Genomic DNA, 16,087 nt, shown 5'->3' with positions numbered 1-16,087 from the left:
AGGCTGTGGTGTAGTGGGAGGCTGCCCAGTACGGGACAGTTGGGGGTCAGTAAACGACCAGGGAAATACTCACCTTCACAGCACAATTAATGTGGAAATGTAATCAACTGATGTTTATCTAGACCATGCCTGCTGTCCCGTTTGGGGTCTGTTAATCGAATTTACTTCACTGTACGAACATCGGTAGACAAGTTCAATTAATGCAGTAGCTTTGAGCCAACTCTTGTGTACTTAAATACTGAGTTCTGAGTTGAGGCATCTAACAGTTTGTCCACTGTCTGTTCCCATGGAAGATGTTCAACAGAAACACAAGGAGACTCTGCGGGCACAAACTGAAACACTGAGAGTGAACACGATCCTGATGAGGGAGAAGGAGAAGGTTTTCCAGCTGGTTGATCGATACGCTGAGCTCACGGTCATTTCTACTGTTCGAGATCGGAGACTGGTGGAACATGAGCTGCTGGCAAGAGGCAGAGACCATGAGGAGTGGAGAGAGAAGCAAATCGGTGGAGAGCTAGAAAAAATCCGGACTGAACAATTGTTCCAGAGCAGCTTTTCCCGGAGTAAATCCAAATCTGGGAGTTCGGCAGCAGTTGCTGGTGTCCCGGGGATCGGGAAAACAACAATGGTACAAAAGATTGTTTATGACTGGGCCACAGGGAAAATATACCAACAGTTCCAGATTCTATTCAGTTTCAAATTCCGAGATCTAAACACCATTAATTGTTTAATAAACTTCTCGAACCTGGTGCTGTTTTTCTTTCCTTACCTGAGGAGTGTTCTGGAATCACTGTGGAAAAACCCAGAGGGGCTGCTATTTATATTCGATGGTTTGGATGAATTCAATGACAAAATTGATTTTTCTGACAGTCGGAGAAACACGTGCATAGATCCGGAATTCCGGTGCAAGGTGTCTGACATTGTGTACAGTTTAATCCAGGGCAAGCTGCTCCCAGGGTGTTCAGTGCTGGTGACCACCCGTCCAACTGCGTTACATTTATTGCAAAAGGCAGAGATCAGTGTCTGGGCTGAAATCCTGGGATTTGTTGGTGAGGAACGGAAGGAATATTTCAGCAGACATTTTGAAGATCAGACAGTGGCGGAAGCTGTTTTCAAACACGTGAAGGAGAACGAGATCCTGTACACCATGAGCTACAACCCCTCCTACTGCTGGATCCTCGCTCTGGCACTGGGCCCCTTCTTCACACAAAGAGTCACGGACCCACAGCGAGTTCCCAAGACCATCACCCATCTCTATTCCTACTACGTTTACAACACCCTGAAAAATCACGGCCGTGAGATTGAGAACCCCCGTGATGTGTTACTCAGGGTTGGTCAGATGGCCTTCAGAGGAGTGTACGAGAGGAAGATTGTGTTTACAGATGGAGATTTGATCAAGTACAATCTGCAGCCTTCCCAGTTCCTGTCCGGGTTCCTGATGGAGCTTTTGGAGAGAGAGGATTCTGTCCGGTATGTGGTGTACACATTCCCGCACCTCACCATCCAAGAGTTTGTAGCTGCAGTCGCACAATTCCTGAATCCACATCCCAGGGATATCCTGAAATTCCTCACTGAAGCCCACAACACGACAGATGGGCGATTTGAGGTATTTCTCCGTTTTGTTGCTGGTCTTTCCTCCCCAATGACAGCTCGGGGCCTGGAGGAGTTTCTGGGTCCATTTGCACATGAAACAACCTGCCTGGTTATTGACTGGGTGAAGGAGGAGGTTAAACGCCAGAGTGGAAACACATGGAGTGAAGCTGGTAAAAGGAGCCTCCTGAACACATTGAACTACCTGTTTGAGTCTCAGAATCGTGGACTGGCTCAGGCCGCACTGGGATCAATGGGAACTCTTTCATTCAGTGGAATGACACTGACCCCGATTGACTGCGTGGTCCTGTCTCATGTCATCGGACTCTGTGATACAATAGAACACCTCGACCTGGAGAGCTGCCACATTCAGTGTGAAGAAATCCAGCGGCTGGGACCCAGGCTACACAAGTGCCAGGAGTTGAGGTAACGACTTATCTCTCACTCTGAACTGTGAAACTGTTCCGTTGTGTTGTTTCATTGTAAAGAAATTTGGGTAAAACTGCAGTACATCAGATTGTGAAGAACTCTGTCAAATGGCCAAGGGTTCGGTCAGTAAATCCCCAAGGATGGGATGGTTCTGTGGTTCCCTGTGAAGGGGTGTTGTCGTCCCCTTCCCCCTTCCTCAGGTGGGGTCTCTTCCACTATCTCCTATCGACACCTCCCATTTCACAAATTTTCCTCACTGTGGGACTTTCTCCCATCCTTCATCCCTGCTCCTCCCGACCCTCTCACATCAGGAACACTTTTCTAGCCATTCGGGAATGGGACAGAATATGTGGAGCTTACAGGGTCACACCGACAGGCGAAATTACTGACATTCGGTGAATACCCTGGAGCTGGGCAGTGAGGGACATTGACAGTGATGGGAACTCCGATCAGTGATTTACTGAAGGGTTTAATGTTTCCTGAAATATCCGAGTGAGAGAAATTCCCCCAGACCCACGGTTTGAATCACTTTGTTCATCAATTTGTCTGTTTGTGTTTAGACTTGGGGGGAATGAACTGGGAGAATCAGGAGTGAAACTGGTGTCTGCGGCTCTGAGGAACCCGGAGTGTAAAATACAAGAACTGTGGTAAGTACGAGACTGTGGGAGATTGTGTTTACAGTCACTGGGTGTCTGACACTGAACATTAATGTGATCAGTAATTGTGTTACTAATAAACACTGGGGATTTGTATCGTCTCCTGTCTGTCTGTGTCCTTCACCCTCACTCACTCTCATCTCCAGGCTGTGGGATGTCGGTCACGGATTCTGGTGCCGAGGATCTCGCTTCCGCTCTCAGTACAAACCCATCACTGACGGAGCTGATCCTGGGTTTTAACAAACTGGGAGATTCAGGAGTAAAGCTGGTGTCTGCGGCTCTGAGGAACCCGGAGTGTAAAATACGGAAACTGGAGTAAGTACAAGACTGTGGGAGATTGTGTTTATAGTAACTGAGTGTCTGACACTGAACATTAATGTGATCTGTAATTGTGTTACTGATAAACACTGGGGATTGTACCATCTCCTGTCTCTCTGTGTCCTTTACCCTCACGCTCTCTCATCTCAAGGCTGAGGGACGTCGGTCTCACAGATTCTGGTGCCGAGGATCTCGCCTCCGCACTCAGTACAAACCCATCACTGGTGGTGCTGGACCTGGGTCACAATTCGCTGACAGACCGATCTGTCTCCGCTCTCCGCCGCCTCATACTGACAATCCCGAGTCTGAAGCTGATCAGGTGAGTGTTTGTGTTAATGTTCAATGTGATAAAATATCGGCGGATCCGTGGGTTTTCTGGTGACATTTGTCTGTGAGTATTGTTGAAACATTAACCCCAGTCCCCTGTTACTGACAGTGTTGTGTAATCTGTTTATTTCATCTTTATTCTCCCATCTGTTTCAGGCTGGTGGGAAATCACTTCAGTGAGACTGGGGAGAAAGAACTGAGATCTCTGCAGGAACCCAGACCCGGACTGAGAGTGATCGTGAACATCGGAAAGTGTGAACAACCCCTCCTGCAGGATGAGAACATTTTGCTCGATTCCCCGCCCTTATCTTTAATGGCCGCGCGCCAGGTTTAATTCCCAACTGTTCTAACGGAACCAGCTCCAGTCTCGCGCTCTGTGACATCGGAAGCGGTCCCGCAGTGACACATTTCGCCTGTTGACCAGCGGTGCAATTTCCGCCGGATCTGCGTGTTCGAGACATGAACACTCCCCCACATGAGACCCGGCGCTACACAGATAGGAAGAGCCCTGGGGCTGAGGCGCAGTCTGAGACAACGGATTATCCCGGTACAGAATCCTTTTATTCCTTTACTGCGGGCGGTGCATTCCGCAGTCTGGCCGATATAATGATGTTAAATTGACAAATCCCTCGGCAGTGACCCTGGATCTGCAGCGATCCCGGACACGGCCCTGAAGTGTGATTTTATAATCATCAGTTCCCCGATGCAGAGTGACGGTGAGAAACGGGACTGATTATTCAACCGGTCACTCGTTGTCGCCGGTCAGTTCATTGTGTGTGACTGTGAGTGAGTCGGGAGCAGCTTATTTATTCCCGCACGTCAGCAGCTCACACATTGTTTCATTTACATTTGTCATGATGAAATCAATAAACCGTTGTAACTTCCTGTCCTGGTGCCGGACTCGAGTTTTATTTGAGGTTTCTGCTGTCCCCCGCACCCTGTGCACTGCAACAGTGGGTCGGAGCTCCTCACACTGACACAGTAGCGTCTCAGCTCCAGGCTGAGGGAGGTCGGACTGGCAGAGTCTGGGTGCCCAGTATCTCATCTCCCCGCAAATCCCTTCCCAGCTAACTGTCCCCCTCCTGCCCCCTGCAAACGGTAAATATCGATGTGATTCCACACAGCAAATGGTTAATATCAGACGTGATTCCACCCAGGTCCTGTGTGCGAGAGGGACGGGGTATGGAAAACTGACGCTAGCACATGGTGAAACTCCCTCCGCACCGTCACATCACACACTCCCGGGGTCACACACAGATTGAATCTCCCTCCACACCGTCCCAACACACACTCCCGGGGTGAGACATAGAGTGAATCTCCCTCCACACTGTCCCATCACACACTCCTGGGGTCAGTCACAAAGTACATCTCCCTCCACACTGTCCCATCACACACTCCCGGGGTGAGACATAGAGTGAATCTCCCTCCACACTGTCCCATCACACACTCCTGGGGTCAGTCACAAAGTACATCTCCCTCCACACTGTCCCATCACACACTCCCGGGGTGAGACATAGAGTGAATCTCCCTCCACACTGTCCCATCACACACTCCTGGGGTCAGTCACAAAGTACATCTCCCTCCACACTGTCCCGTCACACACTCCCGGGGTCAGACACAGAGTGAATGCGCTGGGAGAAATCGATGAAAAACTGCTGTATGAAGGTCGTAAGTTACTTGGAATTGGTTTGAAATGTCTCTTGGACATCTAAGTGAGCGGCTGGTTTAGTGTGGAAGCTTCGTTTGGAGTTTTTCTGCCAGTTTGGACGGGGTTCGTTGACGGCTGCGAACTGCGTAGCTCCCTGCTGTGGCCGCTGGCAACTTGCCAGGAAGCCGGGTCGCTGCAAAAACCGGAGACAAACGTCGTTGTTCCCCCACTGACATCGGGACAACCTCCTTCCATCTCTATCGTCGTTTGAGACGTCTCGACCTCTCACGGCCTGGAAGTTCTGCAGGACTAACGGAGCCTTTCCTGGCGTTGGAATTTCTGGCAGTGAGCCAGTAAGGTACTGTCGAGTACAAACTTTTCCGGCCAGTTAATCAACTCGCTCCAGCACTTTATAAGCTGCACCACCACCGTATCTTTCTCGATTCGGACACAGAAGCAAGATGCCGGACCGGTCTACAGGGAGTCGCAGGCCTTCGGGGAGTTATGCAAAGGCAGCTGCCTCTCCAGCCTCGGACAACACCCTGTTTCGGTCGGTGAAAGTTGAACGCGGGGTGCAATGTATTTTGCGAACTGGAACTACCCTGGAAAACTGCGCGGAGGCTATGGAGGACTTGTTGGGGAGAGATGGTGTTTTGGCCACTGAGAAAGAGTTCGGGAAGGCAGTGTTTTATCTGAGGAATGATGAGTTGGTGCATCGGGCCCTCAGTAGAGGGATCACGGTGGAGAACATCTTTTTACAGATGGAGCTAGTGACAGCTCCCACACAACGCATCGTCCTCGGTCACGTAAAGCCTTTCATCCCCAACGAGGACCTGCTTCCCGCACTAGCACGCTTGGGGCATGTACGGTCAGAAATAACTGCCATCAGGCACAAATTCAGGAGACGCACCCTCCGTACCGTAATCTCTTTCCGACGACAGGTGGAAAGGGAGGACGAAGCTGAGGGTCGGTTTACTGTCCGGCACGAGGGGGTAGATTATCAGGTGTATTGGAGCTCTGAGCGCCCACGGTGCCATGCGTGCGGGGAGGTGGGGCACTTTCGGAGGGATTGTCCGAACACCCGAAAACCCAGGGAGTCCACTTTGGGAACTAGTGCCCCAGCTACCTCTGCCCCTGATCCCATTCCTGCTCCTACACCTGTGCCGGTCCCTGCTCCTGCCCCTGACCCTGTCTCTAACTCTGTCCCTGTTCCTACGTCTGTACCAGTCTCTGCTCCTACCCCTATGGTTCAGGCGAGAGTTCCTGAGGCTACGTGCAGGGAGGTTCAGGCGAGGGACGGGGTGGAGCCTGTGCGGGGAAGGAAAGTGAGGAAGAAATCGAAACACATGAAGAAGTCGGCCCCCGAGACCGCAGAGCTCACGCCCATTTGCCCTAACCTGGAGCGGGAGGCTCGGGGAAGTGCACAGTCGGACGGGGTGATGGAAGCGGAGAGTAACGCTCCATCGGTGAATCCCGCACCTGTGTGCTCCTCCGGCTTAAAGAGGAGAAGGGAATTTTCCCCCAAGAGGGCAGAGAGTGTAGATGAGGGGGAATCCCAGAAAGGGGTGGGAATCCGGGTGGAAGTTGTGTCTAACCCTGAATCCCCGGATGTAGCCACCAGTCCTGTGGTGGGTGGTGTGGTTGTGCAGGAAGCTAGTGCTGGGCCTGTTTGCACAACTAAAACAGACCTGGAGCAATCCACCCAGGACTTAGCAGTATGCGCCTCCCTGGAGGCAAATGTATTAAGTAGGACAAGCGGAGAGGAGACCAAGCTCTCTCACTGTCAGCATCAGGCAGCCGGTGAATCCATTGGACCAGAGCTGCTGGGGTCCCCTTCATGTCTGTCTCCTGGGGAGGGTGATATACCCTGCATGCCGACCCCATCAACTAATGGCCTGCAGGGAGTCCCTGGGGACTTTCCCTCCATCGTCGCAACTGTGGATAAGACTGATGCGACGGTGGAGCGGGAAGGTATGAGGGAGGTACCCGCTGTGCAGTGTGGGTCACAAGTGCAGCCAACTTATACACCACATGAGGAGGAAGATGGGGGATCTGTCTGCAGTGAGGGGTTGGAGGGAGATTCTATTGATAGTGAGACAATGGACATCCTCACCCCTCCTGAGAAATTCCCATTGATACCTGTGGAGGAGATCAGAGAGTTCATTCAGTCCTCTGAGGGTGCAAAGCATCGGCCTAAACTAGCCTCGCTTCTCTGGCCTAGCATGCCGAGGCTGGTGAAGTCCCTGCGAGTCATCCTCGGACGGAAGGGAAAGGGGAAGGGGAATGTTGTGTCAGGGAATGACAGACGGCAGCTGAAATCCTTCCTGGATGACCTGGTGAGGGACATCAGGGTGGAAAGGAGCCTCGCTCCTTCGGGAGATGGTGGGTCACAGGGTAGCGATGGTAGCAGTCGGGCCCGGAAAGCAAAGAATGTTCTTGGTTTTCTTCGGGATAGTGCGGCTGAGGGCGCCACCGCTCTCAGTGGGAAGGGGACTGGTGCTGAGGCCTAGTGTGCTCCCGACATGAAACTTACCATAGCTAGTTTGAATGTATACGGTAGCAGGGGCTCTCTCCGCAGATATAACAATCTCTCAGTCCTCAGGGATGGGAGATACGCGGTGAGTTTCCTGCAGGAAACCCATACCACCCCGGGAGACGAGTCCGCTTGGCTCCTGGAGTGGCAGGGCGGGGTCTACATGAGTCACCTTAGCTCCAACTCTAGCGGGGTGGCGATCCTGTTGGCCCCAACCTTCCGGCCAGAAATCGTAGGAGTCCAAGATGTGCCCGGCCGTCTGCTCCACCTGGCTGTGCGCCTCGATGGAGTACCGCTGCATTTTGTCAACGTGTATGCTCTGAGGCGCGGGGTGATGCAGACGAGCCTATTCTGTCAGCGGTCCACCTTGCTGAGTTCCATCGATCCTGGGGACTGCGTCATCCTCGGGGGAGACTTCAACTGCCTCCAACGGGACCCGGCATCGGCGAAAAAGTTAAAGGAGCTAGTCGGCTCCTTTGACTTGGTGGACAGCTGGCGGAATCTTTACCCCGACTCTAGCGCCTTCTCCAGAAGATCTAGAGAGGGGGGTTCCCGGATAGACCGGCTGTATATCTCTCGATCTCTCGGGCTTATGTCTCCCGCGTGTCGGCGTCCTCCATGCGGCCGGTGTCGTGCTCGGATCATCACCTTGTGTGGATGGAATTTATTCCTCTGCACCTTCGGGTGGGATCCGGGTATTGGCAGTTTAACAACAGGCTGCTGGAGGACAGCCGATTCCGGGATTCATTCCGAGCGTTCTGGGCCACCTGGAGAGAGAGACGGAGAGAGTTCTGCTCCTTACGGCTGTGGTGGGATGTGAGCAAGGCCCACATCCGGTTTTTATGTCGGGAGTACATTAGGGGGTCGACAAAGAGGCGGGGCTCTGAGATTGAGCGGCTTGAGAGAGCGTTGCTTGATCTAGAGTCCCGTCTTGGTCCGACCGGTGGAGACCAACAAATGTGGAATACCAGGAGAAGAAGGACGCACTAAGGAATCTGCAGCTTCAGCAGTCCCGAGGTGCATATGTGAGGTCGCGGATCCAAATGCTGCAAGATTTGGACCGCGACTCACCCTTCTTCTACTCGTTGGAGAAGTGGCGGGGAGTTCAAAAGCGGACTGGTGGAGCTACTGGCTGCTGATGGCTCCTCCATCATGGATCCTGACGAAATTATCAAAGAAGTCCGCACTTTCTATGGGTCCTTATTCTCACCAGATCCGTCAAATGCGGGGGCGTGCAGTAAGGTCTGGGAAGATTTAGCAAAGGTCAGCCCAGAAGACGCAGCGCGTCTGGACGCTCCCCTAACTCGGGAGGAGCTGTCTACTGCCCTTCGGCAACTCCGGAGGGGTAAATCCCCTGGCTTAGATGGTCTGAGTGTAGAGTTTTATCAGGCTTTTTGGGATGTCCTGGGGGTCGATTACAGCCTTGTTCTAGGGGAGAGCCTAGCCACCGGGGGAATGCTCCTCTCAAGGCGGAGAGCTGTTGTGGTCTTGCTGCCCAAGAAGGGAGACCTTCGCCTGCTAAGGAACTGGCGCCCGGTCTCCCTCTTGTGCGCGGACTACAAGATCTTCGCCCGGGCAATGGCCAACCGTCTTGGTTCAGTACTGAGACAGGTGATTCACCCTGACCAATCTTACACGGTCCCGGGTGGCTCCATTCACGACAATGTCCACCTAGTACGGGACCTGATCCACCTGCAGCAGGAGACTGGGTCCCGGGTAGCGTTTCTCTCTCTTGACCAGAAGAAGGCGTTTGACCGGGTAGACCACAGTTTCCTGGTGGGCACTCTGCAGGCCTTTGGGCTCGGACCACATTCTGTAGCCCGAGTTCGTCTCCTATACTCTGCCGCGGTGTGCCTTGTTAAGGTCAATGGATCACTGGCAGCGCCCATTCCCTTCAGGAGAGGAGTACGTCAGGGATGCCCCATGTCTGGTCAATTGTACGCGATCTGTGTCGAGCCATTCCTGAGCCTCCTACGGCGAAGGCTGACAGGTCTGGTTCTGCGTGAACCGGACATGGAGGTCGTCCTGTCGGCCTACGCCGATGATGTACTCCTCATGATGACAGATCCCAATGACCTGCGGAGGATGCGCGAGTGCCAGGAAGTTTTCTCGGCAGCATCCTCCGCTAGGATCAACTGGGCGAAATTTTCGTGGGTTTGTGGCTGGTGGACTCCCTGCCGGAGGAGATGAGAGCTTTTGAGTGGAGCACTAGACGTCTCCTCTATCTGGGAGTCTACCTGAGTCCTTCTGGGGAGACCTGGCTGGCGAACTGGCAGGACCTGGAGACGAAAGTTATGGCCGGCTGGGGCGCTGGTCAGGCCTTCTCAGGGTGCTTTCCTATCGAGACAGGGTGGTGGTCATAAACCAGCTGGTGGCCATGGTGTGGTATCGGATGGTCACCTTGGCCCCTCCTGCCCCGCTGGTTGCGAGAATGCAGAGGAGGTTAGTGGACCTCTTCTGGGGCAACAGGAAACACTGGGTCTCTGCAGCGGTCTTGAGTCTCCCAGTGGGAGAGGGCGGACAGTCGCTGGTGTGCGTTCGAACGCGACTGGCGGCTCTCCGCCTCAGGACTCTGCAGAGATTCCTGGACGCCGAGCACCCTCCCAGGTGGCACGCATTGGCGACTTTCTTCCTCCGGAGGGGCTGCTGTCTTCACGAAGACGTGCGGCTACTACCAGTGGGCGTCAGCCGTACTGCTTTGCGGAGTCTGCTCGGCTTCTATCAGGACTTACTGAGAGTCTGGAACATGGTCACCTCAGGCCGGGTATCTCCTCCTCTGGCGGAGGGCGGAGTCCAGACCGACCCTTGTCCTACCTCAGTGGATGTTGGTGAGGCGCAGGTGTGTGGACCGACTCAGGCCGATCTGCTAGTCGGGCCCAGGCCTCTCAATCTTCTCCGGGACCCGTGTCCACACAACTTGAGCCGTCTCGCATCGACACCCACAATCCCATTCAGGAATGCAAGTAGGAGGTATTTGTATGGGCTGCTGTTCCACACCCTCCACTTCCTTGCCCTTGTCCACCGTCCTGACACACCATGGCGGTCGGTCTTTCCAACTGGAGGTGAGGAGGGTCCCCACTGGAAGCCACATTACGAAGGGGTTCTTCCCATGCACCTGGGGGATCTCGGCTGGAGGATGCTGCATAGAACGGTGCGCTGCAATACGTTTTTTAGTTTGTACACGGATCACCCACCCGCGTGTCATTTCTGCGGGCTGGATGAGACAGTGTACCACATGAACCCGGAGTGTGCGAGGCTGTAGCCGCTTTTTGCGTATTTGCGTGGGCTGCTTCTCGCCTTCTAGTTGCATTTTAGCCCCAGCCTGTTTATATATGGTCATCCAGTAAGGAAGGGGGCATGGAGGGATGAGGATTTCCTTGTCAATTTGCTGCTTGGGCTGGCGACAACAGTCATCGGTGGGTCTTGGAAAAGTGTTGCGGGTGGATCTGCCCGGGTAGACGGCCTGGCAATATTTAGGGGTTCTTGCCAGGGTAAATATTGAGAAGGAACAAGCGCATTCCGCGGCGAGCATGGAGGCGTTCCGGGGCCGTTGGGCTCCGCGGGGTGCAATTGCCATTATTGATAGAGGTGGGAACATTTTGGTTTAACGTGTTTTGTCTATTTGTCCTGAATTTGTAATAAAGATATTTTGTATGAAAAGAAGTGTCGGAAACTGGGTGAAGCTCCTTGCGACATTCACCGTCCCTTTGCAAGGTTCAGCAGTCAGACATGCTGTGAAGGTCCCTCGCCAACATTCCTTCACACACTGCGGGTGTCAGGCATGCGGTGAAGCTCTAACCACACCGCCCCATCACACTCCCCGGATGAGACACAGAGTGAAGCTCCCCAACACCCTCCCATCACAGACCCCCGAGGTCACACCAAGAGTGAAGGTCCCTCCGTACCGTCCGAAAACAAATTGTACTGCTCGGCTCAGACACGGAGTACCGCTCCCGTCACTCCGGCACATCACACGTTCTGTGGGTCAGACACAGAGTTAAGCTCGTTCCTCACCGTCCCTTCAAACACTACCAGGGTCAGACAGAGTGAATCTCCCTCCGCACCTTCCCGTTATACAGACATGGGCTCAGACACAGAGTACAGCTCCCGTCACTCCGGCACACCACATCACACGTTCTGTGGGTCAGACATAGAGTTAAGCTCGTTCCTCACCGTCCCTTCGAACACTACCAGGGTCAGACAGAGTGAATCTCCCTCCGCACCTTCCCGTTATACAGACATGGGCTCAGACACAGATACTGCTCCCGTCACTCCGGCACACCACACGTTCTGTGGGTCAGACACAGAGTTAAGCTCGTTCCTCACCGTCCCTTGAAACACTACCAGGGTCAGACAGAGTGAATCCCCCTCCGCACCTTCCCGTTATACAGACATGGGCTCAGACAGAGGGTACTGCTCCCGTCACTCCGGCACACCACACGTTCTGTGGGTCAGACACAGAGTTAAGCTCGTTCCTCACCGTCCCTTCGAACACTACCAGGGTCAGACAGAGTGAATCTCCCTCCGCACCTTCCCGTTATACAGACATGGGCTCAGACACAGAGTACAGCTCCCGTCACTCCGGCACACAACACCACACGTTCTGTGGGTCAGACACACAGTTAAGCTCGTTCCTCACCGTCCTTTCAAACACTACCAGGGTCAGACAGAGTGAATCCCCCTCCGCACCTTCCCGTTATACAGACATGGGCTCAGACAGAGGGTACTGCTCCCGTCACTCCGGCACACCACACGTTCTGTGGGTCAGACACAGAGTTAAGCTCGTTCCTCACCGTCCCTTCGAACACTACCAGGGTCAGACAGAGTGAATCTCCCTCCGCACCTTCCCGTTATACAGACATGGGCTCAGACACAGAGTACAGCTCCCGTCACTCCGGCACACAACACCACACGTTCTGTGGGTCAGACACACAGTTAAGCTCGTTCCTCACCGTCCTTTCAAACACTACCAGGGTCAGGCAGAGTGAATCTCCCTCCGCACCTTCCCGTTATACAGACATGGGCTCAGACACAAGAGTACTGCTCCCGTCACTCCGGCACACCACACGTTCTGTGGGTCAGACACAGAGTTAAGCTCGTTCCTCACCGTCCCTTCAAACACTACCAGGGTCAGACAGAGTGAATCTCCCTCCGCACCCTCCCGTTATACAGACATGGGCTCAGACACAGGGTACTGCTCCCGGCACACAACACCACACGTTCTGTGGGTCAGACACAGAGTTAAGCTCGTTCTTCACCGTCCCTTGAAACACTACCAGGGTCAGACAGAGTGAATCCCCCTCCGCACCTTCCCGTTATACAGACATGGGTTCAGACACAGAGTACAGCTGCCGTCACTCCGGCACACCACACGTTCTGTGGGTCAGACACAGAGTTAAGCTCGTTCCTCACCGTCCCTTCGAACACTACCAGGGTCAGACAGAGTGAATCTCCCTCCGCACCTTCCCGCTATACAGACATGGGTTCAGACACAGAGTACAGCTGCCGTCACTCCGGCACACAACACCACACGTTCTGTGGGTCAGACACACAGTTAAGCTCGTTCCTCACCGTCCTTTCAAACACTACCAGGGTCAGGCAGAGTGAATCTCCCTCCGCACCTTCCCGTTATACAGACATGGGCTCAGACACAGAGTACTGCTCCCGTCACTCCGGCACACCACACGTTCTGTGGGTCAGACACAGAGTTAAGCTCGTTCCTCACCGTCCCTTCAAACACTACCAGGGTCAGACAGAGTGAATCTCCCTCCGCACCTTCCCGTTATACAGACATGGGCTCAGACACAGGGTACTGCTCCCGTCACACCGCACACCACACCACACGTTCTGTGGGTCAGACACAGAGTTAAGCTCGTTCTTCACCGTCCCTTGAAACACTACCAGGGTCAGACAGAGTGAATCCCCCTCCGCACCTTCCCGTTATACAGACATGGGCTCAGACACAGGGTACTGCTCCCGTCACTCCGGCACATCACATGTTCTGTGGGTCAGACACAGAGTTAAGCTCGTTCCTCATCGTCCCTTCAAACACTACCAGGGTCAGACAGAGTGAATCTCCCTCCGCACCTTCCCGTTATACAAACATGGGCTCAGACACAGAGTACAGCTCCCGTCACTCCGGCACACAACACCACACGTTCTGTGGGTCAGACACAGAGTTAAGCTCGTTCCTCACCGTCCCTTGAAACACTACCAGGGTCAGACAGAGTGAATCCCCCTCCGCACCTTCCCGTTATACAGACATGGGCTCAGACACAGCGTACATCTCCCTTCAGGCCGTCCCATCACATAATCCTGGGGCCATGTCACCTGGGCCAGATGGACTACATCCTGAGAGCTGTTGCTGAAAAGTTAACTGGTTCATGATCTTCCAAGAATCACTTCATTCTGGCATGGTCCAGGAGGACTGAAAGATTGAAAAAATGTCTCTCCACTCTTTAGGAAGGGAGAAAGGCAAAAGAAAGGAAATTATAGGCCAGTTAGTTTAACCCCAGTGGCTGGGAAAGTCTTGGAATCTATTATTATGGATGAGGTTTCGGGGTGTATGTGCACGACTGATAAAATAAGTCAAAGTCAGCAAAGTCAAAATTTTCCCTGACAGATCTGTTCGAGTTCTTTAAAGTAACAAGCAGGGCGGACAAAGGAGATGCAGTGAGTTCATTTACTTGTCAGAAGACATTTGATAAGGTGCCACACGTGACACTGCTCAACAAGATAAAATCCTATGGCGTTACAGGAACGATACTGGCATAGATAGCGGAACGTCTTGTAGGTAGTAGGCAGCCAGTGGGAATAGACGGGTCTTTTCTGGTGGTCTGGTGTGACTATTAGTGATCCTCAGCGGTCAGTATTGGGACCGCTTCTTTTCACAGTGTTTGTCGATGATTCAGATAGTGGAGTTGATGGCTTTGTGGCAAAGTCTGCGGATGCTACGAATAGGTGAAGGGGTCGGCAGTGCTGGGGAAGCAATGAAATTGCTGCAGGACTAGGACCAATTGGAAGATTGGGCAAAAAAGTGGCAGATGGAATACACTGTTGGGAAATGTAAGAAAATGCATTTTGGTAGAAGGAACAATAGCGGACTATTATCTAAATGGCGAGAAGGTCCAAACAACAGAGGTGCAGATGACACAGGAGTGCTCGTGCAAGTCTTCCAGAAGGTTAATTTACAGGTTGTTTCTATGGTTAAGAAGCAAAGTGCAATGTTAGTGTTTACTTCATAGGGAATTGAATATAAATGCAAAGAGGTATTGTTGCGCCTTTCTAAGACGCTAGTCAGGCTGCATTTGGAGTATTGTCTACAGTTGTGGACCCCATATCGCAGAAAGGATGTGCCGTCATTGGAGAAAATCCAGAGGAGGTTCACGAGGATGATTCCGGGAATGCAGGGCTTAACATATGATGAGCGTTTGGTGAGTCTGGGCTTGTACTCACTGGAATTCAGAGAAATGTGTGGGGGTCGCATTGAAAGATATCGAATGTTGTAAGGACGAGAGTGTATTTAGGTAGGTAGGATGATTCCTCTGACGTGGCTACCATGAACAACCTGTCCGGCCCCCTCTCACATCATCTTTACCCTCTCAATAAAATTTCCTCCTTTCTTCTGCCGGGATTTGTTCCTCCCCAGAGAGAGGGCATCAGGCCGAAACGCTGAGCGCTCTCCTTCTACCTCTCAGTGATACATTAGACTTCAGCCGCAAGAAAAGCTTCACCAACGCCCCCAACTTCCCTCGTAGGAAAAAGCAGGACATTTACTTTGGGATTTATTCTGCTTTGACGGGGAGTTCAGCGACGGAGCGGAAGGCGGAATCAGCGGAGGTAACGCCTTCTCGACAGGTTCACCTCTGCTTTTGGACGTAACCAGTGAATGACACCGCTTCACACCAACGAGAATAGCGGACCCTCTGAATCCTCTGTTGACTGTTTGTTTGCGACTGAGGAGGCGTGATTTTTTACTCAGCCGTTACACCGAGCAAGCGCGAGCACAGCAGCGCGTGTGTGACGTAAGGCACCGTGCGCGTGACGCCAGATCCCGAAGAGGAGACCCAAGCATGACGCCAGGCGCGTGGGGCCGCTAGTGTGACGTCAACTGTGGGAAGCGCTTGTATTTAAAACACCTTAATGGACGTTTCTCATGATTTCAGTGGGACAACAACATTAATCACGGGTTTCATCACTGAATCCACTGTTGTGGGATGTAAAGTCCCCTGTTATGTGTCCGGCTGTTGCAGGTGTTGTTGTTGGAGCGGGCAGCGTGGTGTTCCTCTCAACTTAGGTTATAAAACCCCAAATCTAGTGGGGAGGACCTTCTCAGGATGATGTGGTTTGGGGAGGCTTCCGTCAGTGAACTATCTCGTATTTGATAAAACAACTGTTTTACTCGTGCAAACCCAGAATTCTCAGTGGGCTCTACACTGAGTGTATTAGTCAACAGATCTCTCGTTGCTACAATCTTTGTCACTGGTAAACTGGTCAGTCTGACAATGTAAACCATAGGTACCCCTTCCATTAAAATTCAAAGAATTGTTCAGACTGCTAATTGCTGAGAGGAATTATGTTTGTTTG

General features: G+C 52.7%; 1 protein-coding gene across 1 annotated transcript in view; it reads left to right on the top strand.

Moving 5' to 3' along the window:
- LOC140724168 (NACHT, LRR and PYD domains-containing protein 3-like) overlaps positions 1 to 4,206 on the top strand; it is a 56,927-nt gene extending 52,721 nt beyond the window's left edge. The window contains exons 10-14 of the mRNA XM_073038653.1: positions 294 to 2,016; positions 2,580 to 2,666; positions 2,822 to 2,990; positions 3,145 to 3,312; positions 3,477 to 4,206. Coding sequence (XP_072894754.1) covers positions 294 to 2,016; positions 2,580 to 2,666; positions 2,822 to 2,915 — 1,904 coding nt within the window. The 3' untranslated portion in view covers positions 2,916 to 2,990; positions 3,145 to 3,312; positions 3,477 to 4,206. The remainder of the gene's footprint in view (positions 1 to 293; positions 2,017 to 2,579; positions 2,667 to 2,821; positions 2,991 to 3,144; positions 3,313 to 3,476) is intronic.
- Positions 4,207 to 16,087: the final 11,881 nt, after the last annotated feature.

Source organism: Hemitrygon akajei, unplaced genomic scaffold (assembly GCF_048418815.1).
Source record: "Hemitrygon akajei unplaced genomic scaffold, sHemAka1.3 Scf000168, whole genome shotgun sequence".
Taxonomy (NCBI): Eukaryota; Metazoa; Chordata; class Chondrichthyes; order Myliobatiformes; family Dasyatidae; genus Hemitrygon; species Hemitrygon akajei.
Note: the sequence above shows the minus strand (reverse complement) of the source record. Positions and strands in the feature narration are given on the sequence as shown.